This window comes from Cimex lectularius, unplaced genomic scaffold (genome assembly GCF_000648675.2).
Source record: "Cimex lectularius strain Harlan isolate CLEC.00 unplaced genomic scaffold, Clec_2.1 scaffold227, whole genome shotgun sequence".
NCBI classification, from domain to species: Eukaryota; Metazoa; Arthropoda; class Insecta; order Hemiptera; family Cimicidae; genus Cimex; species Cimex lectularius.
Genome location: NW_019392955.1, coordinates 83731 through 103990, shown reverse-complemented (window position 1 = coordinate 103990; position 20260 = coordinate 83731). Strand labels below are relative to the sequence as shown.

General features: G+C 36.2%; 1 protein-coding gene across 1 annotated transcript in view; it reads right to left on the bottom strand.

Annotated features, from left to right (window-relative positions):
* Positions 1 to 20260, bottom strand: part of LOC106663687 (C3 and PZP-like alpha-2-macroglobulin domain-containing protein 8) — a 648112-nt gene that overhangs the window by 606002 nt on the left and 21850 nt on the right. The window contains exon 2 of the mRNA XM_014388721.2: positions 7003 to 7040. Within this exon, the coding sequence (XP_014244207.1) occupies positions 7003 to 7008 (6 nt within the window). The 5' untranslated portion in view covers positions 7009 to 7040. The remainder of the gene's footprint in view (positions 1 to 7002; positions 7041 to 20260) is intronic.

The following is a 20260-nucleotide window of genomic DNA, read 5'->3' as shown; positions in this document are numbered from 1 at the left end:
AATTTTTCATCAAGCTGGACACATGTTTTAACCAAACAGTAAGCGTCCATGTGTCAAACCCGGATGGCCTATTCTTACGCTTGAAAGATGACCCTTCTTCTGCGAGTCAGTACTTACTGAAGTAAATCTTTGATTTGAACATTATACCAAAAGAATTAAATGGACGTAAGTAATTATGAATAAGCCGGGAACACACTTATCCGATGCAACGCTATACGATGCTACCCGACTCCTTGCCACGTTTTGTAGGGTGTGCACATCTATACGTGACGTCAAGCTCACTCCACGTACAGTCCACAGTGTGTATCACAATAATCACTATCCCAATCGCAATGGCTCTTTTGTTGTTAATGCATTATTTTGAGGAAAACCTTGTAATAAATTGTTAGTTAAATTTTATGAGCAAAACCATGGAATAAATTGTTAGTTAAATTTAATTGTTATAAATAGAGTTATTCCCGTGTTTTGATCAATTTTTTGCCTAACTATCATAATTAAATAATTTTAATAAAAACTCATGAATTTTTTGCTCGTTTAATTTGCTTTACATTAAAATAAGAATATTGTAATTAATATAATGACAAAATTACATTTACATAGTTTGTAATAAACTACAAAAAATATGGGTGTCCTGTTCGGACGCTGGTGTAATTTTATGAGCAAAACCATGAAATAATTTGTTAATTAAATTTTATGAGCAAAACCGCGTAATAAATTGTTAGTAAAATTCACTATATCAAAAAAATGGTATTTCGCTGTTTTGATCAATTTTCCACCAAACCATTGAAATTAATTTAAAAAAAATAAAACAATAAATTTTTGATCTTGGTTATTTGTTTATATTAAAATAAGTATGTTGTAAATAATATAACGACAATAATACATGTAGTTTGAATAGAAATATGAGTGTCCGGTTCTTTTGTCTTCGATTGTACTCGATGCGACCCGACGAAAATCTGGACAGTGGGGATCGCAGAGCGTAGAGTAGAGTAGCGTTGCATGGCATCGGGCAGATTTGCACGGGGGTGATACAACCTTATGGAAAATTGGACTTTGTATTTGCGTCGGGTACCGTCGCTTAGCGTTGCATCGGGTAAGTGTGTTCCCGGCTTAAAGATATTGCATGTTGTGCAGTCGTAAAACTTTGATCGAAAAAATCTCTAAAAAAACTATTAAGTGCAATAGCATCCAAGAGTGGTTTAAACCTGAAATAATTGTGAGTTATTATAATATGGTACAATAACTAAAATAATTACCATGCTGGCATTTCAAAACTATCGATCCTGTGTAATTACATTTTTGTATTAAAAGATGATCTGGGATGAAGTCAATCTCTTGAACTACATTAAAATAGAAAGGCAAATGTTTGTACACATCAGATTTCAAGGCTCCAATCATGGATTTCATTATCAGTGGAAACATTTTTCAATGTTGTCAACTCCGATGAAACTGCGGGCAAAAAGCGCAAAAGGCCGGTACTGTCCTCGCTTCGGCCGTTGACAAATTAGTCTTAATAAACTTTTTCAAACCTTTAAAATTTTAAATTAACTTTTTACCCCCCCGCGCTGTGGAACTTTTTCGGTGACTCAAACTCACCCCTTTCACGGGCACAGAGGAGTGCGGCACTGGTGTGTTTGAGTGGGGTAGGGACGGCCCGGGGAGGTTCCAATTTATTCCCTGCTCTCTCTAGCTTTTCACCCCCTTCCACGTCTTTCTTTCTCTCTCCTAGCTCACCCTCACTCACTCCATCACTCTCCCTCCGTCTCTCGCTTTCCTCTCAACTCTCGACTCCACCTCTGCAGCAACAAATGAACTGAGTTAATTACTTCCACGGGCATTTCAAACGAACGCGGTTGGAAAAAAAAAACCACGAAGCTCAGGGTTTGGAATAATAAATTAACGATATTCCCTCGTTCGTTAATGCTAATTAAGGTTTAATGAAAATCACCTCCCTGCGCTTTTCCGAATCAATCCGAAGAGACAGCAACGATGATGGTGAACAAAACTACTTTAAAACAATAAATATACTATTTAAAATGTCTGTTGAAAAACTAAGTTATTTCCTTCTAAACAAATATCACATCGTTTTTCAACGCTGTCCCCTCATCATCATTTTTATTGAGATTATTCAGTAAAATATAAACATATATCGTTTGTTTCTTATAAATTGTTTATTTTTGGTCCTCCGGGCCGGTTTTGAAACATGTAAATAGTTAACCAATATACATTGCAAAGGAGAAAAAAAAACAAATTTTGCGCTGCGACGTCCTGTTAAAAAGGGTGCATCTGCTTGTAGATAACTGAACTAGATCCTGACGGGCGTACTCAATATGAAGCTGACTTAAAAAGCAACAACCGAAGATATGTGGGTGCGTGCTGGGGACGTGTGAAGAACTGACAATAGTTACGTCTTTTCTCCCTCCAGTCCAATCATCTTTTTTCAATTTTTTTCATTTACTTATAGCAAGCTTCCCATCGAACAGGAAGAAGAAATATTTAAAAAAAAAATATTAGATTGGCATTCGTTTTATTAAACTTTCCCCCCTCTCACTCTCTCTCTAAATATTTGGAATTTATGTTAACAAATGACTATTAAAATTAAAATGAATTCTGTAATTTGAGTTTTAAAAATGTACTAAGCTTTTCAAAAGATGATTGTAAAGTAAAACACTGTATAGTTCTATTACTAGTGTTTCCTTAAATTAGGGTTATTCACGATCTCTGTGCTAACCCTGTTAACTCGAGAAAAATGATGACGTAAATTTGTAAAAATCGGCTAGTTAACATTGCTCGATCTAACAGGGTTGGGCCAAAGTTAGATGTTAATAAATAATGTTAAAAATAATAAAATTTAAAAAAAAACATCATTGTATGAGAAGATCAAAATTAAAGGTGAGGTTCATAAGCTGAAATCTCTGAATATAAATATCCTGGTTATAATAAATATTTTAAATATCCTTATAAAACGTAAGACTAAAATGGTTAGAAATTTTTTGTTTAGTTAAAGGGGCAAAAGTGTTCTCAAATTTACCGACTGAAATTCAAAAACTCAAAAATATAGTCATTTAAAAAATCTAGATATGTAAAAAACGACAGATTGTAAAGTTTAGAAGTTGTAAATTAAATTCAGTATATAAAAAATTAAAAAGTACAAAAATGTTTCTTCATATGAATGTAAACATGTATAGTTTAAGTTTAATAATGTTTTACTTTAATTATATACAAAATTTGTTCCTGTAAATCAATGTAAATTGAAAAATGATACCTCGTATAGCAATTCTTTTTGTTAGAAGTGTTTGATAATCTGGTCTTGCTCGCCTGCACTTGTAAATTTTTTTGTAAATTATGCTCTAAGTAAGTAGAAATTAACTTCTTTATTTTTATTTGATTTTTGTCAAGTTAATCTTATATTTATACACAGTTTCATGATTTTCTCTCTCTCTCTCTCTCTCTCTCTCTCTCTCTCTCTCTCTCTCTCTCTCTCTCAAACTTTTAGTCCAACATAGATCGTAGTAACAAAATGGTTCGATACACCACATATCTCACAACAGTCAATAAAGGACAAAGCGTACGAAAATGACATCTGTATGACCTCACAAAAGAAGTGGAGTAAATGGTTCGGGCATCAAGACAAAATCTGAATTTACACTTTAAACGGATTTTAAAACTTTGATTTAAGAAGGAATAGCACTTTTCCAATTTGTAATAGAAAATGCTCTAAACTTATAAAAAATTAGTTGTCCTGTGTAAAAAATGAAACCTATAAATCTTAAAATATATGTGGCTGGCTAATAAACATCAGAGAAAGGATGATCGATAACGACCAGGTTTCAGATAACTGTCCAGGAAATTAACAATTATTAACTAAATATTAATCAACGGTATTGATGTAAATACAAATTCACTTCTTCATAAGAAAAAGGCGGAATAAGATCAATTTACTTTCAGTATTACGAAACGTTTTAATTCAATGCTAAGCTGAACATGCCACAGTAACGCGACAGAATTTCATTTTATATGAACTCCCATGATTTTAAAAACCTCTAAGCAATTTAAAGTACACTTTTATGCTCTTGGACATCTGTGTTAAAATGGGTATCGTGTTATGGTAGCAGCGTTGTTAGAGGTCTTTTCTGCAAGCCAATTCATCGATGGCATGTGAATAACAAACAAGCAACGTAGTGGCTTACTTCCGGCCTGTTGTATTATAGCAATGTGGATTTCGGTAAGTATAACCACAATTTTAACAGTAAAAGTTTGAGAAATATGTAGAAACCCTTATTTAATAATAATTTGACAGAGAAATTATAACAAAATCAAAATCCGTTAAAAACTCGTTCACCTAGCGTCGTCCTTTGAAAAACTTTATTTGTATCAAACAAATAGTACATTCATCAACTAATTAACTTAAATTAATTATGATTTTAATCATTCCAAATTATATTATTCTAATATTAATTCCAATTATTCAAATTTTATTATTCCAAGGGTTACTTCTCTTTAATGATCTTGTAAGTAACTTTTTTGTGTTCTCTGCTTCCTATTCAGGACACGAAAAACTATATAAAACAATTTAATGAGTGCAGCTGTTTTGTGATTTACATCAAAAATTGATATTTTCTGTGGTGTTTAGTGACCATTAGTTAATGATTATTTGGAGATCGTGAGATGCGGTCTGGTGTGACATAGGTTTTAGAAAACCATTGTCTTTATCGTCCCAACTTTTCGACCTTTATTGAGATCATCTTCAGGACCTGGGATTTATAAACATTGTTTAAATTTTACAAATACATGTAGGATTTTTTTTTCAAATCCGCATAACATCCGCACCACCAATCGACTCGAGGAATAAATAGACATAAATTCCTCGATTCCACCCGATATGAGAATTGTGCTTTAGTATCTGGGTCCGTGCTTCAATTCCTGGAAGATATAGGGTAGTTTTATTGTACATAGTCAAATAATATTTCAGTGTCACTGGCGAGTGTTAAGAGTGAATGTATTTATTATCGTGGTAGTGTAGTGTCAGAGGGCCAATTGCGGAATATTGAATATCCCATCGACCCTCAATTAGATTAGTTATATGACAGTTATAAGAGTGATAGAGGAATATCTAGTATTCCACCATCCTAAGAGTGAGTGATAACTAAAAAAGAAAGACTGGATTTAAGGGTGAGGGGTGGTGTGAATGGGTTGCGTTGAGGCTGGTGATAACCTCCGCAGCTGGGCGTTTATTCATTGTAAAATTCAAAAGCTGAAATTACCGCTTTACTGCATGAAATGATAATCTCAACTCCGTACCGTGCGTGCATATGTACATGCATATCACAGTTATCATCCTTAAAAGAAGTCAGGATGAAGTGATGGAAGAAGAAAAGCTGCTATGTTTTCAAGTAGAGAGTAGAATTACGTGTGCCATGGGATCACCGCGGAACTGGCTCCTAATAATAAGGACCGAACTGCAAGCGTAAGTCTTGAGAATGTGACAGCATGACACTGCATGACACTCGGCAGACCCCCAGATAAGAGACGGGACGACCGGAATGAAAGTTTATGATGATAGGAGGAAGGAAAAGTTCGCCCGATGAAATAGAACAAAAATGAAAACCTGTTAAACATTTCTACCCTATTCGAACATGAACGTTTGCTGCATTTCCAATCAGACTATCGCCTTTCTGGAAGTTCCATTAATATGGAATCTGTTACCCTGGTGGCCGAAGTAATCAGGGATATTAGGCCGTCAGCGGACTTAATAAAATTACTTGCTTACTTTTACGTTAATTACAAACAGGCTGATCTGAACTTACGAGCCGGTGGATAAAGACGTTTATTCGACTTTCTCATCTCCTGTTTCGTCTGTATTAGAAGAAAATAAATATTCGGAAAAAAAGACACTCGTACATCAAAAGTCTTACGATCTTTATATCTGTTTAACATAATGCTATGTTAACATAATGATAAAAAAAATAATATTTATAAGTTCGTGTAGGTTACTTTTTGTATGTTATTTACATATGTATGTATACATTTGTAGGACTTGAAGAAAATTTGTTAAAAATCAATACAAAATATGATCAGTTCTCAATAATGGTATTTTTAATATTAGGTAATAAACATTTTCGTTTTTAAAAGACTTATTTTTTAATACCAAACCAATTTTTGGTATGAAAAATATGAATAAACCTAAATACATTAAAATTTAAGGGTGGTGGGTTAATTTTGACCATCGATGTATTATTTTAAGAAAGAAAAAAACAGTTTAATCAATTTGAGTTTTCGATAACTTATCTTTCTCAGTAATAATAAAAATATCGATTATTTGAAGATCGTGAGATGCGGTGTGGTGTGACGTAAGTTTTAGAAAAATATTTTCTCTACCGTGCCAACGTTACGATCTTTATTGAGATCATCTTCAGTGCTCAAAGCGTTTGATTTCTGCGTAATTGTGTCATTTTTGTGTGTCGTGTTGAGACTGCCCGGTTATTTTATATAAAAAAATTTCCCAGATAAATTAGATTTATGTTTTCCTGTTCAAAAACCTCCTCATATGACATCGATAAGAAAATTTTCTATCAATTATTCACAAAACTATTTAGCAAAAATTTCTTAGAAAGTGCCTAATCCAAGTGAAATATTCTATTGTGTAAATATCTCCGCGTCGAAAATGTAGCAATTAACATGTCATACGTGTAAATGCTAAATGAAATATCATGCGATGGGCGAGTTACTAGGGTGAATTGCAAATAGGGCAAACCAGACTAACAAGAAACACAAACTGAAAACTACATAGAATTCATGTTTTTATTAGTCCCCTAAATAATCTTTTACAGAAGTATGTATTTCGTTTTAGTGACCGGTTGTTTAATAATATGTTGGATTCGTGAGGAGCGGTGAACAATATATATATATATATATATATACCTTTACAGAAGATCGATTTTCAACTTTATGTAATGTAACAAATTAACTGAACGCTTAACTAATTATAGTAAATTAACTTACCTTCATTGTGACCCTTTGAGATCTTCCCCTTGTTGTACCTAAAAATAGACATCATCAATTAGCAAATTTTTTAAACAATTGTATTTGTGATAAGAAATATGAAATATACAATATCACAGTGCATTTAATTACACTGAATCTTTTGCATTTTTTCAAGCTATTTAGGCTTTTTTTTAGAAAACAGTCCTTGGCTATTTTGTAGAAGTTAATAAATCCATTTATACGACTTTTGTCTTGGCGACAAGAATCCCGGAATGACGCTTTTCTAATCCAGCCGGACATATTGCCCCCCCACCTTCTTTGTCCATATCCGGACCTATTGTCCAATTTTCCCTTGATCGCATTTGTTTGCTCCTCGGCTCCAACGGAAAGCCATTTTTTTCCTAAGCTGACGACGCATCCCTGTGGGTAGAATTGGAAATCTGGACGGACAATAGACTGTTAGTTAATTTTTTCGTCGAACAAACTGGAAGCAATCCGCCTAATTGATGCAACTTGGGAGTAAATCCCCCGGCTAAGTGTTTGTTATGTGTCGTACTGATAGATTTAATAAAGAAATTTAAACAAATGCCCAAAAATTGGTACATTTTTCACAACTAGTTGTATTTACAAGATGAAAAGGAAATGAACATGGCTTTTTTTACAAGGACAATTTGAAGAACCCTAGATCAGATCTTTGAAACTTAAATAATTAATGGAAAACTTTAATATGAATGCAAATCTATAAGTTTGAAATAGTAGGTTTCAAGTAAAATGAAATTATCAATAAAATTCACAACTGTCACATCTTTTGCAGATGTGTCCAACATAAGAGGGAACTTTGTCATGCCATGGCGCCTTACAGACAGCGGGTAAACATGCATCCAACAGGTTTGTTTCGATGGCGGAAAATTTATAAAAGTCGACTTTAATTTAGACTAGTTTATTGGTATTAGGGGTAAATAAGTTCATCAGCATTTTAATATTTCCACTTATTTTTTATTACCGTTGCTTGTTAAAAATCATTAAATAATGGTTATCGGTCAAAATTGACTATGAATAAAACAAAAACAATATTTACGTTAAAGAAGCACCCATTGAAATTTAAGAAGGGAAGACATGAACAAACGGGGTCTTCAAAAAATGAATAAAATACTGGCTAAATTGTCGCGTCAGGCAGAAACAGGGAAGATAAACATGCGATTATTTAGAGATCGTGAGATGCGGTCTGGTGTGAAGTAGGTTTAGAAAAACATTTTCTTTGATCTTTGATGATCTACGTGGCCTGGGAATCACAAAAATTGTTTAAATTATTTAAATGCGAGATGTAAAAATTAATGTATACGATGATGTACACAATATAGAAATTTTAGTTTTAATCAAAGTATTTATGATCACTCAAAGTGTGTGTTTTCTGTGTAGATGTTTCAAGGCTGTGAGTGTTAGAGTTAGTGGTATTTACGATCTTTGTGTTAACCCTGTTAACTCTGTTAGGTCTTGTTAGATCGAGAAAAATTATGACAGAGATTTGTAAAAATCAGCTAGTTAACATTGCTCAATCTAACAGGCCAGTGCCAATGTTAGATGTAAGGTCGAAAATGTAGTTACATTGCTATCCGTTAGAGCGTAGGTAACCAACATGGCAGCAATGAATTAAACAGCTGTTTTTTGTTTACGTGTCTTTTTATTCTTAAAAAAGTATAAATTCAACCAGACCAGTACATTTCTTTTGTTAATTTCTGACCTGTCCTTATACTCTCATTCATAAAAGGTGACATCTCATATATTATAAAGTTGTAGGCAGTTAGACCTTAGGTTACAGGTTAGGTATGTCGGCATTAATTGAAGCGTATCATTTGTTAGTACTTGTCGAGTGCATAGATAGCATTTTGAATGAAAGAGTTGATTAAGATTCAGTTTTTATTAACTTCTGGCATCTTACAATTTAACACAAAAGAAAACCAAAAAAAAAAAAAAAAACACCAAACCGTCATCGACTATTATAGCTTTATTTTTGGTTCTACCAATCGCCACGAGTAGCATTGTGAAAAAATTAACGTTTAACACGATCTTACTGGACATTCTCTATTCGGGTTACCATCTTACAAAAATCGTGAATACCCCTATTATTTTAATTATTTAATTATTATTATTTAATTATATAAGACCAATGTATTTCTTTTATTAATTTCTGACCTGTCCGTATACTCTCATAGTATATACATCCCCTATCGTATAAACTTGTAGGCTGTTAGAGGTTAGGATACAAGTTATGTATGTCGGCACGAATTGAAGCGTGTCATTTGTTAGTACTTTTCGAGTGCATAGATAGCATTTTGAATGAAAGAGTTGATTAATTTTCCTTTTCTATTAACTTCTGGCATCTTACAATTTACCTCAAAACAAAACCTGAACAACCAACAACAAGCCTTCGAGGACTGTTATGGCTTTATTTTTGGTTCTACCAATCGCCACGCGCAGCATTGCGGAAAAATTAACCTTTACCCTCCTAAGAAAAGAAGGGGGCATTCACGATCTTACTGGACATTTCTGTATTCCAGTTAACATGAGTTAACATCTTACAAACATCGAGAATACCCCTGTTGTGGTCGCTGGAGGAATATCGAATACTCCACCGACTAATTAGAATGAGTGGAATGTATGAATATATTTATTTGTGCGATTGTATTACACTAGATGCAGTTTGCACACGGTGCACGTTGCATTGCCCTAGTTGTCCAAATCCCCCGCTGGTTAGGAACGATCCTGGGTTAAGGACTAGCCATATAAATGTATAGACCTAGGGTCGCACATCGGCGAGTGTGCTTCGGGGTGTAAATCATAACCTCCATCAGGATTTCTATTTTTATAACTAATCCTGGTAAACACATACCCTACATGAAAAATTATTAACTATTCCATATTAATAACTTGCAAAGCTAACAAATATATGCTTCTACTTATGCAAAGAGGTTGCTCGATGTGTCTCATATAATAGAAGCTTGTCATACCTCGGCTCGTTGAAAGCATAGTTTATTTTGAACCAACATAAAATAAGAATTGGGTTTACTGAACCAGACGAACACCTGTCCATTCTACATATATCAGAATTATAACCTCCATCTGGTTATTCTATACACAATAGGCTATACACGTATACATTTACACTAAATTTACCAAAAACATCGACACATTTTAAACATCATGAATACCCCTTCTGACTAGATTAATAGCAACGCTTCCAAAAACAAAAATACTATTACTCCTCTAGATATAATAATAAAAACTGACAGATAAACATTTGAATAGTTTTTTTTATTGCTTTCTGGACAAAATAAATATGCAATGAACAAATGGTATATAGTATGACAAATATAATACATCCCTTGCGATTTCAATCGTAAAATTATATTTGTTTAAGGTACATCGATCGTTGAAAAACCTCGTGGAATAAATCTCAGTGTTCAAAATCGCGACGCGCGGCATTGAATAAACATGGAACTGTATTCTGCGAGTTGGGATCTTGATTTATAGCTATGCTTTTAGGGCTGAAAGGTTCGCCACCTTCAATATGGCAATTGAGTAATTTTCAGTACACCGAGATCCCTTGTGCAAATACCATATACTTGGAGTTACAGTAATGAAAATTTAACTTTCCGATTCGCTAAAAGCTTTGTGCGGTTTGTGAAGTTTGCCCGTTTGCCTCGGTGGAAGATAAACTCGTTCTCCTACATCTGGAAAACAACTTTTAATCCTCATTTTCTCAGATACGATCAAGGATATAAGGACTTGTTATTAGCATCATTCAATTCACAAAATAAGATACATTTATGTATGTGTTTTTCAGTAAAAACCACCAATGGAATGTCCATATAAATTTTTTTTTTGGGGGGGGCAATATTATAAATTATACTAACAAAACGACCTTATGAAATGATATGTTCTATTCTGGATTATACGTTTTAAAAGATTAAATGCTAAAGATTAAAATAAAATCATAACGTATATAAAACTTTTTTAAAACAGTAAATATTTCGTTTACCATATCCATATTAATATTTTTTTCTTTCCGCTTGATAATTCAAATTGTGGTCAATTTGAAATATAATAAATATCAAATTATTTACTCGACTTTATAATTTTTGGACTTTGTTCCAAAAGAACTGGCCTCCATAAAAAGGGCTCATAAAACATTCATTGAACACGCAATAACAAGGAATGGTTTATATTACGATTTTGTATCTCTGAGCACGTTATAAGTTGAAAAAATGCTTATAACTTACGAATAGCTAAGGTTGGACGAGGCGGCGAAAGCCGGTACGTCCCACCCTCCAGATCGGACCATCGTGATCAGGCCCCCTGACGCTAAACACGCAGTTAAAAATATGATAAAAGAAAGATGGCAGCGTCAGTGGGCGGGGTCGTCGGAGAGGCTCTTGCGAGTCAAGAGCACGACCGGTAGATGGCCCTCAGAGAATCTGAGCAGGAGACGAGGGATCGTCCTCACCCGACTGAGGATTGGCCATACTCGGTTGACACATGGGCACCTGCTTTTGGGCCAAAGCCCGCGCAGGTGCCCTTTATGCAGAGAAAGGTTGCTCGATGTGTCCCACATAATAGAGGCGTGTCATGCCTTGGCTCCATACAGAGAGCGTGTAGGCATGCCGCCGGATTTAAGAAGAGTCCTCGAGCATGGTAGCGAGTTTCAGAGTCCCCTGTTCCGCTTTTTAGGGGAAATTGGGGTTTTTTATTGTATATAGTATGTCTTATGTGTTATGTGTCTATATGTTTTGTCTGTGTGCATGTATTTATTAGCGTGAATGGCGAGGGGTGAGGGTGAATATAACGTCATCATCGCCCCTCGAACGATGAAAGCGGGTGAGTGTGTGTTCGGGGTCGATGGCGGAATATTTATAAAAGTACCCCATCGACCCCAATCTAGTTTAGTTTAAGTGTAGGTCGGTGGAGGAATATCAAGTACTCCACCGACCAAACGGAATGAGTGTACTGTATGGATGTATTTATGTGTATGAATGTATTTATTTGTATGAACGTGTATAGAATATAGACTTAGTGGGGGCTGAAATGACCTAGATGTCGGAAGCCCCGGAAAAAAAAAAATAGCTAAGGTCAAATGTTAACATTACGGCGTAAATTAGAAATTCACTAGTTTAAGGTGGTCCGCTTGACCAATTAGTATGTTTCAATTAATTAAGGTTTTTGGTTGAGATAAAAAAGTCAATGTCAAGAGCAGGATTCGAACCCACGACCTTCGGCTAGATACGCCACTACTGTACAACCTGATCCTGAGCTATCGTGAATTCGATCCTCTCGGACACTAACCTCCCATCTCAACCCCCGAGTGTCAGAGTGGATCGAAGTCACGATAGCTCAGGTGGTAGAGTAGCGGCGTATCTAGCCGAAGATCGTGGGTTCGAATCCTGCTCGTGACATTGACGTTTTATCTCAACTAAAAACCTTAATTAATTGAAAATAAATTAGAAATGTTACCGTGTATCGGGCAATGCACATTTAATAGTTTCAGTGTATTTTTTGCATATGTATGTTTTTTTCTCAAGTCTCAACAAAGACTTCATGGCCAGCACCAAAAAAGCCGGATTTTGTTGATTTATCTTTTTAAATCATATCAAATTTTAATATTCTGCGTCGTAGAACATTTTTGTTTTTATGTTAACTAACAATGAAATGAATACCACAAAAATCGTATTTTTTCAATATCTATAAAACGATTTGTGCTCACTTAGTTGCAAGAAAATTAGATTTAAAAAAAAATTAAAAAACAGATAAAGTCTATTTATTATGAATTCCCTTAAGTATATTTATTATTTTCGAGTGTAGAATCAGCAGACAAAGTTTAGTCCTCCGTAACCCACTGACCTAATCATCCGTAGTTAGACAAACTTTTTCTCTCAGTTTCTGTTTGAAAATGGCCTTGAAAATGGCCAATTAATGTTTTCCCAGAATTTCCTGCAGATGAAAATACATAGTTGATAAATGTGCTTTGCCCTCCCAGAAATTTGCGGATGATTTAAAAAAAAAACCCCGGTCCAAAGAGAGCGTCGAAGAGAGATACGGTACCGAGAAAACAGATAGGATTATCTACCAGATTAATTTCTCCTTACTTAACATTATTAAGCTCTGAAAACCTTAGTACCTTCCTGAACTTCAGCTATTCACTCAGGCTTACATCGACGTTGAGCAATTGATAATCCAGAATTTGTTACTACCGTCATTAAGTCGAATGTAAGGTAGAAACGAAGTCAAGTTTAACTGGGACAAGTTGAGGGAGGCTTTGGTGGAAACTGTAAAAGGACCGACCCCCCTGGTTCCCCTGCATTATGAAAAAGATCCCTTTTTCCTTAGAAAGGGCCAGCTCGAGTCAACTTCAGGGACTTCCTTTTGTTACTAATCTTTTCATAACTTCCGGCCGAACGGGGCGGGATTTGTTAAGAAAGTTGAAGGCGTTTTTGGAAAAACGGCGAACAAAATGTCTATTTAAGAGAGGAAATAGCACCGAGGGATGTGAGATTAGGCGAATTTGGGAGGCTATGGAAACTGTTTCAGATTTTTTTTATTTCGGAGCTTTGATCCGATTTATGGACGTAATAACAATTTCGTTTAAATATTACAACTGTAGGGGTATTCACGATGTTTGTAAGATGTTAACTTTTGTTAACTCGAATAGAAAAATGTCCAATAAGATCGTGAATAGTTTTCTGAGAGTATAAGGACAGGTCAGAAATTAACAAAAGAATTGTATTGATATGATTATTTAATGGGTATTTAAAAATAAAAAAATACGTGCAAACATAAAACAGCTGTTTAAATTCATGGCTGTCATGTGGGTTACCTAAGCCCTAAAGAAAATGTGAATAATTTTTCGACCTAACATCTAACATTGGCCCTGGCCCTGTGGGGTCGGGCGAAAAACAATGTCTTCATCAAATAAAATAACAGGCACCGCTAGAAATTTACCAGCAAACTCAAAAAAATCTGCTATCAGCAGAGTAAAACGAATTATATCAAAGGAAAAGTTAAGTACAACCACACGTTCCTCAAGCCGGGAAAGCTCCTCCATGGAATGCAACAATCCAGAAGAGAATCTTCCAAACACAGACAAAACAGATTTGAATCAAGACTCATCCTCAGTTGCATGTTCAGNCCCATCCTCAAACTACCACTCTAACCTTTGCAGACGATACAGCGATCCTCTCAAGCAATTCTGATCCAGTCATTTCCAATCGAAACCTCCAAGAACACCTCACACTACTGGAATCATGGTGTAAAAAAAAGACTCAAATTCAACCCAGAAAAATCCACCCACATAACTTTCACCCTCCGCAAAAAGATCCCTCCTCCAGTCTACTTCAATCAAATACCCCTCCCAATTGCGGACAAGGTGCGTTACCTAGGACTATACGTTGACAAACGTCTGACGTGGAATCCCCACACACGACTGAAACGACAAGAAGTTATGAAACGTTACAGAGCACTTTCACGACTTCTTGACAGACGTTCTAACCTACCCCTCTTAAACAAAAGACTACTTTATATCACCCTTGTGAAGCCAATATGGACTTATGGACTGGAAGTGTGGGGCTCAGCCAAACATTCCAATATCCTACGCATCCAAAGAGCCCAATCCATCATCCTCAGAAAAATCCTTAATGATCCCTTTTATGTGTCCAACGACACTACCCATAAAGACCTAGATATTCCTTTTATCCAAGATGTAACCCACTCCCGTTACCAAAAAATTTTCACAAACCTCCCAACCACTATAAATCCTCAAATTCAAATCCTCTCATCCCGACGAATTCCTTCCAACCCTCTTCGCCGACTAAAAAGACGATGGCCACGGGATCTTCTATCCAGTGACAATTGAATAAAGAATAGTTAGGAGTACTACCGGTGGGTAGTTTCTCCACTCTTGTTTTTCTTAATATTTATTCATACATTATTACTAGATACCAAAATGCAGGTAGTTGTAATATACAATAAAAAGAAAAAAAAAAAAAAAGTCGAAAGGCTTCATTCGCTAACTGGCAACTCGCACCTCAATCGGTAGTTCAAACTCGAAAAACCGTTAGAAAAACTTACTTTTTCGAAGTTTTTTTTAGACGTTTGATATTTCCTTAGTTTAAGAAAGTATATTGTGTCCAATGTTTAACAAGATTGTTACACGAGATCAAATTGAACTAGTCGAAAGGCTTCATTCGCTAAGTGGCAACTCGCGCCTTAATCGGTAGTTCAAACTCGAAAAACCGTGAGAAAAACATACTTTTTTGAAGTTTTTTTTAGACGTTTGATATTTCCTTAGTTTAAGAAAGTATATTGTGTCCAATTTTTAACAAGATTGTTACACGAGATCAAATTGAACTAGTCGAAAGGCTTCATTCGCTAACTCGCAACTTGCGCCTAAACCGGTAGTTCAAACTCGAAAAACCGGAAGAAATACATATTTTTTCGAATTTTTTTTTTTAGACTTTTGATATTTCTTTAGTTCTGGAAAGTATTTTTCCATATTATGACCAATTTTTAACACGAATTCTACATCAATTCAGCTGCTGTAATGGGGATCGAACCCAGGACCCTGTAATCAATTGCGATTCGTGAGATTCGACCAAAGCGTGCTCCGTAATAATGAATTAATACAAATTAATGACGTTATAATATTCAATTTTAAACTGAGAAAAATTTCTGTTTTGAGGTCTGAGGCTTCATCAAACACTAATTCTATAACTCCCATTTTGGTCTATCCAGATACGTTTCAGATTTTATTGGGTTGTCCGGAAAATAATGCAGGATTTTGGTATTAAACAAAAAAAAAGAAACTAGTTACTTTAAAGCAATGTTCTTTAATCAAAATAATTTCCNTACAAATGAGTAATCCTGTAAACGTAAACAGAATATTTTATATAGATTTTTTTTAATGAAAACTTAAAATCCTGCATTATTTTCCGGACAACCCAATACAATTCTGTTGCTCGGACTGTGTGACACTAAATGATGTTGGTGAAAAGTTGAAACGCGTCTGAAACCTAACTACACAGACCAAATTTATTCTAAATGAACGAACTATATCTATAAATGAAAAGCATGTTTGCCTATTTATGATTTAGCCTACTCAGAATATCAATACGCTAATTTCTAAAGACAATCCTCCTATTCATTCCAATTTTATGATTTAAAATTGGCCTTATGTAATTCCAAATAAATAATCTTTTTATTTTTAAATTGTCACACCACAGCTGAGCCAGAGATTTAATTTTTAATTTAATGTTCTTTGTCGAAATGTAACGGAAGGTGTTGAAAGAATTTATACCTGTTATAAAAAACGGGAAGAAGAAATATGTCAAGTTCTGTAAGTAAAAGTCTTGACATTTATTTCTCTTAAGGGAATGAGTGACAAGGCAGATTTGAAAATCTCGGTTTATGGCGTCCCCTTAATCCAGAGGCCCGTCCTGCAAAAGTATAATCGGGTTCAAAAGGCGAAGGGGACTTGGCCCGTGGGCAGGTTTAAGCCGTATTTCAATCTAACCATCGGAAATTGGAATTTCACACCGTCGAAACGCGGGAGCGGCTCGTTATAACAAACAGGGTCGTTTCCGCTCGGTGGCGTCGGCTGATTGCAGCTCTTTTTAGCCTCGGGCTGGCACCTCGTCCAGAAAGTCGTCGTTTCACTTGACTGGACTCCTGACTGGATCAATTAGAGGCAATTCGTTTTGTATTTTTTACGACCGCCGAGAGGACGGGGGTGGGGAATTGGACGAGGATAAATGACAAAATCTCTTTCCATGGTGCCATTTCCCATCTGTAGGGGATGGAACGATGATTGCTTTCCTCCGAATTGCCTAAACTACTTCGATCACCTGTATAATTCAAAAAATGCCATACGTTTGTCTACGGTTGAAAACATGATAAGACGAAAATCTAAATAAATACAATCTAAATAATTGAATGTGGACACTAATGATCTCAATCACTTCCTTCAATATTATAATTTTATTTTTGTAACAGGGTTCGTGTAGTGCCCTGAAAAGGGGGCTGTTGAGTCATGATATGTGCGAGCGTGTGCCGTTTGCACCTTCTAATGGCTTCTCCATTAGTGATGAGAACCCGTCGGCGATTCTAAGCCGGCTGACCTCCTGATTAATTGGAGAGACTCTTACTGACCATTGGTTACTGCTAGAAAAGGTGGGAGTCGACGTTGGGGTGACTATTGGTGGAAGCTTCAGTAAGCACCAGAAGTCATTACATCATGTAAAACAGATCAAGATAAGGCCAATTGGAACGAAAACCCTCAGCTTTCGAGGATGCTCCTTCATGAGGATTTTGAAACTTCTATAATTTAAAAGGTTAAATAATTTGACAACATATTTACAAAATTGAAACCGTCGGTATAAAGTATAACATAACTACGATTGTCAATTAATAAAATCAAACGCTCGTTTAGTATAACTAAATATAACCTCGATCTAGTTATCCGATGCAGTAGAGCAAATACAGCCATCTATTTAACATAAATTTAACATAATAATGCCAGCAATACTTTTCATAAATTTATTAGATTTCGTGGTCCGCTTGACCAAACAAATTCTTTTCAAATAATTAATTTTTAATTAAGGTTTTGGTTGAGATAAAAAGTCAGTGTCGCAAGAGGGATTCGAACCCACGTCCTTCTGCTAAATACGCCGCTGCTCTATCTACCACTTGAGCTATCGTGACTTCGATCCACTGGGACACTAACTTACCATAGAAATGTTGAATGATGGAGTGAGAGCGGTGTTGAATCCTTTTTTAAAAAAGGATTTCACTAACTTCCCATCGCAACCCATCTTTTGAATTTTCCCTCCTTTTTGCCATTTTTCAAATCTCGTGTAAAATATTTTATTCTCGGCGACAAATGAAATGGCCAGGGAGAGCTTTAGTGAAGTATACTTCATTTTGTTTATTACATTTATTAGGTTTCGTGGTCCGCTTAACCAAATAAATTCTGTCCAATTAATTAACTTTTATCCCAGTGGATCGAAGTCACGATCGAAGTCAAGTGGTTCATAATTGTTGGCGACTTAAATTTATGAATATTGATGCTAACCTTATTAATGAAAATTTAGGTTAACTGTTAAGTATTACCACGGTGTAAACCCTTACAAAATTTTAATGGCTCTGTTCACAAGGAAAGGTTCGATGGAAGATCTAAAAATTCCATGCCTAACCGGAACACAGATTTAATACTCGAAAGAAACCAAATATCAACAGTCAATAGATAAGCGGCCATAGAATGTAATTAAAACTATCCGATGAACCAAACGCGCCTTTGTTTTGTGCTGACGACTGTGTGCTTAAAGCTGGGGACTTTACACCCGTGTCATAAAATCAATTTTGAGATAGGGGTTGGCGATATGGTAGATCAAGACCGTGCAGGCAAGGGGTTTAGGCTACTACCAGGCTTGCCTCAACGGAGGCAACAACATCAACTGCGGCCTTGGAGGTGTGTTAGTTAAACCTTCCCCCACTCCCTATTCTAATCCAAGGAGGAAGCCATCGGCTCACATGCTCCTAAATGGTCAACCATTTGCAAAGGTAGGACATGTCAACGAAAGGCGGAAACTGAGGCGTGGCCGTAATAAGTTTGCAAAAACTCCAACCTACAACTTCACTAACAAGTACAAGGTACTTACACCAGAAAAGGAAGATTGGGCTAATGAAATACATCTGAAGGCTAATTATGATATACTGACGGCTTACAAACGGATAAAGGAACAAGAGCTGTATTCCTCGGGAAGAATCCAAAGACTGAACTGATTGTAATTTACTGATTGTAAATACACCACATTTTCTAGTCTAAAATCATACAAATCGAACACAAAAGACTAGGAAGACATTCCAGGATGATAGCCATTATAAGGTTGGCCCTAGGAAAACAATTTAACTACTACTTATTATTCTAACATTTTATTATCTTTAAGGAAAGTACATAAATGAATTTTGTTTCTGGTCGAATATACAATAATGGTATATGAGGGCTTCCTATCAAGTGTAGGTTCCAAAATTACCCATAAACTTGCAGTAAGGTCTAGGTTCCTATCTTCAGGTGTTACAATTACCCAAACTATTCTACGAATACAGGATTGCCTAAACTACTCAGCCTGAGAGGGACAAAACACAAGACACTCACCCAGTATCAGCAAGACGGCAGCGATCATCTTCTTCCCAGAGTTAGAACAAGACTGACTCAACGTCCGCCGCGTGAAATGGGATCCATCTGTCTCATATTTCTTCCGTCCCAGTCTATACACATTTTCTACAACTTTAAATTAAACTAAAACTAATTGTCTCCCGTTTTTTTTTTTTTTTTGACTGGAGGAGTTCCCTTCTCAGCACTGCAGCTGAGCTGTACAGCTTGAGCCCCCGTTGTAACGGGTGTTCTTCCATCGAAGAAACTCATTTTTGAAGGGGGTTGGGACCAAATTCAGGGTCGCTGAGATCCCATCCCGCCCTAATTTGCTTGCCTAAACTACTCAGCCTGAGAGGGACAAAACACAAGACACTCACCCAGTATCAGCAAGACGGCCGCGATCATCTTCTTCCCAGAGAGGGGGTTGGGACCAAATTCACGGTCGCTGAGATCCCATCCCGCCCATTCCATTGATGAGTGACGTGTCAATTTCTTTCAATTGCGGCCACCGGTCCCCATAGGCGTCAGAAAAAGTCCAGAGGCGACGGTGGGGATCGAACCCACGACCGCGGGATCTACTAGCCGAGAGTCTGACGCCTTAACCACCCTAATTGTGTCCCATACACTACAGCCATAATTTCCGACCGTCAGGAGGCACTTGAGGCCTTATACAAGATAAAGACAAAAAGCGTATGGAATTGTGTTATATCCCTGGCAAAAATCAGTGACACCAATGACTAGTCCCTGTGGATTCGAGACATATAGGCGAGAGAGAAACACGTGGTCCTAAAAAAGAGGCAAAACGAATTCTCTAGATCCCGAACCCTACCGTGGCCTAGCACTTTGCCACATAAAAGGTCATCCATTAAACGGATCCTTATTGAGTAGTAAACTTGATGGAGGAACACCCGTGGCAAGGTCAAGAAGATAAGCTTAGAAGGGATATCCGCAAAACTTACAAAGGAATTACTGGAAGGAAACATAACAGAACCAGGACCCACGACGGGCCGCCTAAGGAGGCGCATGCACCGGATAGGGGTTCAGACAGAATGGAAAGTATGCAGATACTGCCAGGAA